Source organism: Haplochromis burtoni, unplaced genomic scaffold (genome assembly GCF_018398535.1).
Source record: "Haplochromis burtoni strain Fernald_Lab_line unplaced genomic scaffold, NCSU_Asbu1 Contig_1275, whole genome shotgun sequence".
NCBI lineage: Eukaryota > Metazoa > Chordata > Actinopteri > Cichliformes > Cichlidae > Haplochromis > Haplochromis burtoni.
This window is the reverse complement of record NW_024583636.1, coordinates 6,485-12,165: the sequence shown is the minus strand read 5'-3', so window position 1 is coordinate 12,165 and position 5,681 is coordinate 6,485. Positions and strand designations below refer to the sequence as shown.

At 39.4% G+C, this 5,681-nt stretch overlaps 1 protein-coding gene across 4 annotated transcripts in view; it reads left to right on the top strand.

Moving 5' to 3' along the window:
- Window positions 1-6: 6 nt before the first annotated feature.
- The window catches only part of LOC102309414 (NACHT, LRR and PYD domains-containing protein 12), an 8,569-nt gene continuing 2,894 nt past the window's right edge, over window positions 7-5,681 (top strand). The window contains exons 1-7 of one of the 4 annotated variants that reach the window (XM_005952035.2): window positions 7-1,320; window positions 1,610-1,783; window positions 1,987-2,160; window positions 2,411-2,584; window positions 2,839-3,012; window positions 3,264-3,353; window positions 4,871-5,044. In XM_005952035.2, coding sequence (XP_005952097.2) covers window positions 350-1,320; window positions 1,610-1,783; window positions 1,987-2,160; window positions 2,411-2,584; window positions 2,839-3,012; window positions 3,264-3,353; window positions 4,871-5,044 — 1,931 coding nt within the window. In that variant the 5' untranslated portion in view covers window positions 7-349. Of the gene's footprint in view, window positions 1,321-1,609; window positions 1,784-1,986; window positions 2,161-2,410; window positions 2,585-2,838; window positions 3,013-3,263; window positions 5,045-5,681 lie in introns of those variants that run through there. The other 3 variants (XM_042216830.1, XR_006053572.1, XM_042216829.1) reach the window with 3 other exon arrangements.

Genomic DNA, 5,681 nt, shown 5'->3' with positions numbered 1-5,681 from the left:
CAGCTTTGAAGACTTCCAGGTTGTGTTCATCTTTGATGGTCTGGATGAGTGTCGACTTCCTCTGGACTTCCACAAAACTACAATCCTAACTGACCCTAGAAAGTCAACTTCAGTGGATGTGCTGCTGATAAACCTCATCAGGGGGAAACTGCTTCCCTCTGCTTGTCTCTGGATAACCACACGACCTGCAGCAGCTAATCAAATCCCTCCTGGGTGTGTTGGCAGAGTGACAGAGATCAGAGGGTTCACTGACTCACAGAAGGAAGAGTACTTCAGGAAGAGATTAAGAGATGAGGAGCAGGCCAGCAGGATCATCTCCCACATCAAGACATCACGAAGCCTCCACATCATGTGCCACATCCCAGTCTTCTGCTGGATCACTGCTACAGTTCTGGAGGATGCGCTGCAAATCAGAGAGGGAGGCCAGCTGCCCAAGACCCTAACTGAGATGTATACCCACTTCCTGGTGGTGCAGGCCAAAGTGAAGAATGTCAAGTATGATGGGGGAGCTGAGACAGATCCACACTGGAGTCCAGAGAGCAGGAAGATGATTGAATCTCTGGGAAAACTAGCTTTTGATCAGCTGCAGAAAGGAAACCTGATCTTCTATGAATCAGACCTGACAGAGTGTGGTATCGCTAACAGAGAAGCCTCAATGTACTCAGGAGTGTTCACACAGATCTTGAAAGAGGAGAGAGGACTGTATCAGAACAAAGTGTTCTGTTTCATCCATCTGAGTGTTCAGGAGTTTCTGGCTGCTCTTTATGTCAACCTAACCTTCATTAACTCTGGCATCAACCTGGTAGAAGACAAACAAACAGCATCCAAGTGGTCTAAATTATTTAGGAAGAAAAATAATTCAAAATATCTCCACAGGAGTGCTGTGGATAAGGCCTTAGAGAGTCCAAATGGGCACCTGGACCTCTTCCTTCGCTTCCTCCTGGGTCTTTCCGTGCAGGCCAATAAATCTCTCCTACGAGACCTTCTGACATGGACGGGATGTTGCTCACGGAACAATCAGAAAACAGTCAAGTATATCAAGAAGAAGATCAAAAACAATCTGTCCTTAGAAAAAAGCATCAATCTGTTCCACTGCCTGAATGAACTGAATGATTGTTCTCTAATTGAGGAGATCCAACAGTCCCTGAGATCAGGAAATCTCTCCACAGATAAACTGTCTCCTTCTCAGTGGTCAGCTCTGGTCTTCATCTTACTGTCATCAGAAAAAGATTTGGATGTGTTTGACCTGAAGAAATACTCTGCTTCAGAGGAGACTCTTCTGAGGCTGCTGCCAGTGGTCAAAGCCTCGAACAAAGCTCTGTAAGTAAATAACTGCTCATATGTTTACTTTTTAAAAATATAATTCTGTGAATCTCTAAAGCATGGTCATGTCATACAAGATGTCCTTCAGACAAAGGTGTATGTCAGGTTAAGGCTGGATTGTACTCCAGTGTTGTAAAAGACCTTTTTTTTTTACATTTAGTTTGATGGTAGAAGAAGGTAGCACATGGTGTGGTTTCTGCAAACAGGAGCAGGGAAAAACAATACAAATCAAATGAAGACTAAAAGTGAAGACTGTGTGTTTTTGTTCTTTTTCATAAATTTTCAGACTAAGTAGCTGTAACCTCTCAGAGAGAAGCTGCGAAGCTCTGTCCTCAGTTCTCAGCTCCCAGTCTTGTAATCTGAGAGAAGTGGACCTGAGCAACAACAACTTGCAGGATTCAGGAGTTAAGCTTCTGTGTGGTGGAATGAAGAGTCCTCACGTTAAGCTGGAAAGCCTCCGGTCAGATCAAGTGATAAAATGTTTTTTCTTTTCTTTTCAAATGACAGTACAAACCAAAAAGAATTGAAGCTAATTAGGTGACTTGTTTAACATTAAGCAATGGGATTTTAATCAAGTGATGAAATATTCAAAACAAATATTGTGTTTCTCCATGGACTTACTTTAAAACCAATGTATCTGTCTTTCTTACTCACCATTTTCAGACTGAGTGGTTGTGACCTCTCTGAGAAAAGCTGTGAAACTTTGTACACAGTTATCGACTGCCAGCCGCCTAGTCTGAAAGAGCTAGACCTGAGCAACAATGACTTGCAGGATTCAGGAGTGAAAATTATGTTTGCTAGATTGAAGAGTCAACATTCTACACTGGTAAAACTCAGGTGAGATTAAGGGATACTCTGTGTTAAATTATATTTTCCATATTTTGGATATCCGTATTTTGGGGATTTCAATTGACATCAAAGCAACTTATTTTTTTGTTTGTTATTTACTTATTCCAAATGACTATAAAGATGTAATAATTCCATCCAGTCAACCTGGATGGACTAACTAAATAATGAGTAACTCCTCACTGCATCTAGAAAAAAAACATTAACACCAGCCTTGTCTCCTTTTTCATAATTATTTCAGTATAAGTGGCTGTAACCTCTCAGAGAAAAGCTGTGAAGCTCTGTCCTCAGTTCTCAGAAAACAGTTGTCTAATCTGAGTGAGCTGGACCTGAGTAACAACAATCTGCGGGATTCTGGCGTGAAACTTCTTTCTACTGGAATGAAGAGCCAACACTGCAAACTAGAAAAACTCTGGTCAGCTAACAATCAAGTTTAATTTTAGCCAACTAGACAAACATCAATCATATGTTGTTATGTTTTATATTCTGACCACTTCAGTCCAAGTCACAGTAGTTTGCAATATTTGTACCCTTTTCCACACAGAGTAATCATGACTAATACCCATCTTGGAACAACACAAAATAACATCCACACTAGCAATTCCTCACTGTACAAAAATGTATTTGAACACTTTGATAGACTTTGTATTTTTGTTCATAATTATTCAGGCTGAGTGGCTGTAACATCTTAGAGAGAAGCTGTGATGCTCTGTCCTCAGTTCTCAGCTTCCAGAACTCCACTCTGATGGAATTGGACCTGAGTAACAATGACTTGAAGGATTTAGGAGCAAAGCCTTTGTTGGCTGGACTAGAGAGGCCAGACTGTGCACTGCAAACTGTCAGGTGAGGTCAAGTGATATATTTTTTCTTCTGATAGCTGATAAAAATACCAACTAAGAAGGCTAATTTAGTATTTCATCTGTGTGTCAGTTCTTTAAAATATAAATAAAATTAGCAAAACCAAGACTTTCAACTCACATAAGAAAATATTTCACTCATGACAGAACTTAAATAACAGAACAGATGTTTAAAGTAAGATATTTACAATTTCCTGCACAAAATGAGCTAATTTTCAATTGTGATGCTTGCTGCAGGTCTCAAATTGCTGGGACAAACACCATGTTTACCATGGTGTCGCAGCTCCTCTTCTTTCCAAAACAGTTTGAAGACGACTGGGCATCAAGGTTGTGGTGTTTTGGTGTTCAAGTTCTGTCCAATTATTTGCCTGACTCTGATGCAAAGAGGTTGTGGTCATTTTTGCAATGTTTTTCATGTAATGCAACAACAATTTATGTGCTTATGCCTTCTGCCATAATTTAATGTGCGAGAAATATCAGTGAAACACTACTGTCCGGTGCATGCCAATTACTGTCAGTAACAGTCATAGCAGCAATGATCACAGTCAAACACGGTTACTTTTGGCAGGAATTGCAGCTAATATTTGTATATTTGTCTGACTGCTTTTATAATATTGCACTGTGAGATGGATACTCCAAATGCAACAACAGATTCAGTGACTGTCCCGCAAGTGTCCAACCTTTCTATTACTAAATCAATGCAGTTGTTAATTTTAATGTTAAATTTAAACACTCTCCCATTGCACAATAATATATGTTCGATTTGATTCAGTTCAGTTTATCAATGTATACAGCACCGAATCACAACATCAGTCACCTTGAGGCATTTTACATTGTAAGGTAGACCCTACAATAATACATACAGAAAAAAAATCCAACACTTATATGACCTCATATGAGCAAGCACTTTGGTGTACTTATGTGTCACGAGCAAAAGCATGTGCTCTTTGAACACACAACATAATTTCTATTCTGAAAGTAAATGCAGTTATGACCTTTGAACAAACTCAAGATTGCATGTTTTGTGCCTTGGGTTTCATGTTGGGTTTCATGTTGAGTCCTTGGGACTCCCCCGGCAGCCTACAACTATTGTAGCATAACTAAGGGAGGATTCAGGGTCACCTGATCCAGTCCTTACTATATGCTTTAGCAAAAAGGAAAATTTGAAACCTAATCTTAAAAGTAGAGGTAGTGTCTGTCTCCTGAATCCAAACTGGAAGGTGGTTTCACCGAAGAGCCTGAAAACTGAAGGGTCTGCCTCACATTCTACTTTCAATACTCTAGTAACAACAAATAAGCCTGCAGAGTGAGAGCGAATTGCTCTAATGGGGTGATATGGTATTATAAAGTCATCAAGATAAGAAAGGGCCTGATTCCTTAAGACTTTGAATGTGAGGAGCAGGATATTGAATTCAATTCTGGATTTAAGAGCGAGCCTATGAAGGGAAGCCAATTTAGGAGAAATCCTGGTCAAAAATGACTCCAAGGTTCCTCACAATGTCAATGAAGGACGAAGCCATTCTGTTGTAATAGTTGCAGTATGTGGTTTTGCATTGCCCTGGTGAATACTTCCCTGAAATAGATGTCATCCGGAGGTAAGCATATGTTGCTCTAAAGTCTTTATATACATTTCAGCTTTCATAGTTCCTTCCAAAACATGCAAGCTGTCCATACAAACAAGTCAGATGTTATGAGGTTGTATAAGTGCATATGGTATAAAAAAAATACAATTCATATAGCCATTTATCAAAGAAAACTTAATATTGCCAAATATTAAGTATTCACTGCAGCTTAAACACACTTTAACACCAGTGTCTTTTGTCGTCTTGTTAATATATTTTCAGAATGTGTGGCTGTAACCTCTCAGAAAAGATCTGTGAAACTCTGTCCTCAGTTCTCAGCTTTCAGTCATCTGGTCTGAGAGAACTGGGCCTGAGTAACAACAATCTGCGGGATTCAGGAGTGAAGCTTCTGTGTGATGGAGTGAGAAGTCAACAATGTGTATTGGAAATTCTCAGGTCAGGCTTCACTCATGCTACTTTAAAATCTGACTCATACCATTAGTCAAAAATCTAACTCATGTAGAACTTTATCGCCATATCCAAAACAAGACAGAGATTGTATTTATATTAACCCTTTAAAGCCGGTCGGAGCGGGCACGCTGCGTTTTGTGTAACTATTTTTAAATCCCTGTAGAACCGAAACCACGTAAGCTAGCACAATAATTTTTTTTTGCATATGAAACTGGAGTAGTTGTACTTACATCTTATGCCATCAGCTTGTCCTAGGTCACAGTTTGCCGCTTTGCCGATCCGATCAGCTGGTCATAACACGTCCTACATTGACATAGACGTCAGAGAGAACTATCGCATGTCCGCCATTACCTGCCCAAAATTGGAAGTGACATCGTTTCGCGGAAAATGTCGTTTTTTTTACATATAGGCCTTGTAAGCCTATAGTGGTGTTTTTAAAAGTCATGTTTTACTTCATCCTTTTCTGAATAGTTTCTGGGATGCTTAGAACTCAAATTGCACTGCTTTAAATAGTTTAGTTTGATGCACATGCTGTTTTCTTTGCAAATTTACATTATACGATTTATTTTCGTTTTTTTCTACAGTAGATAAAAATTGGTGTATTTCAAAAATAAAACTATGA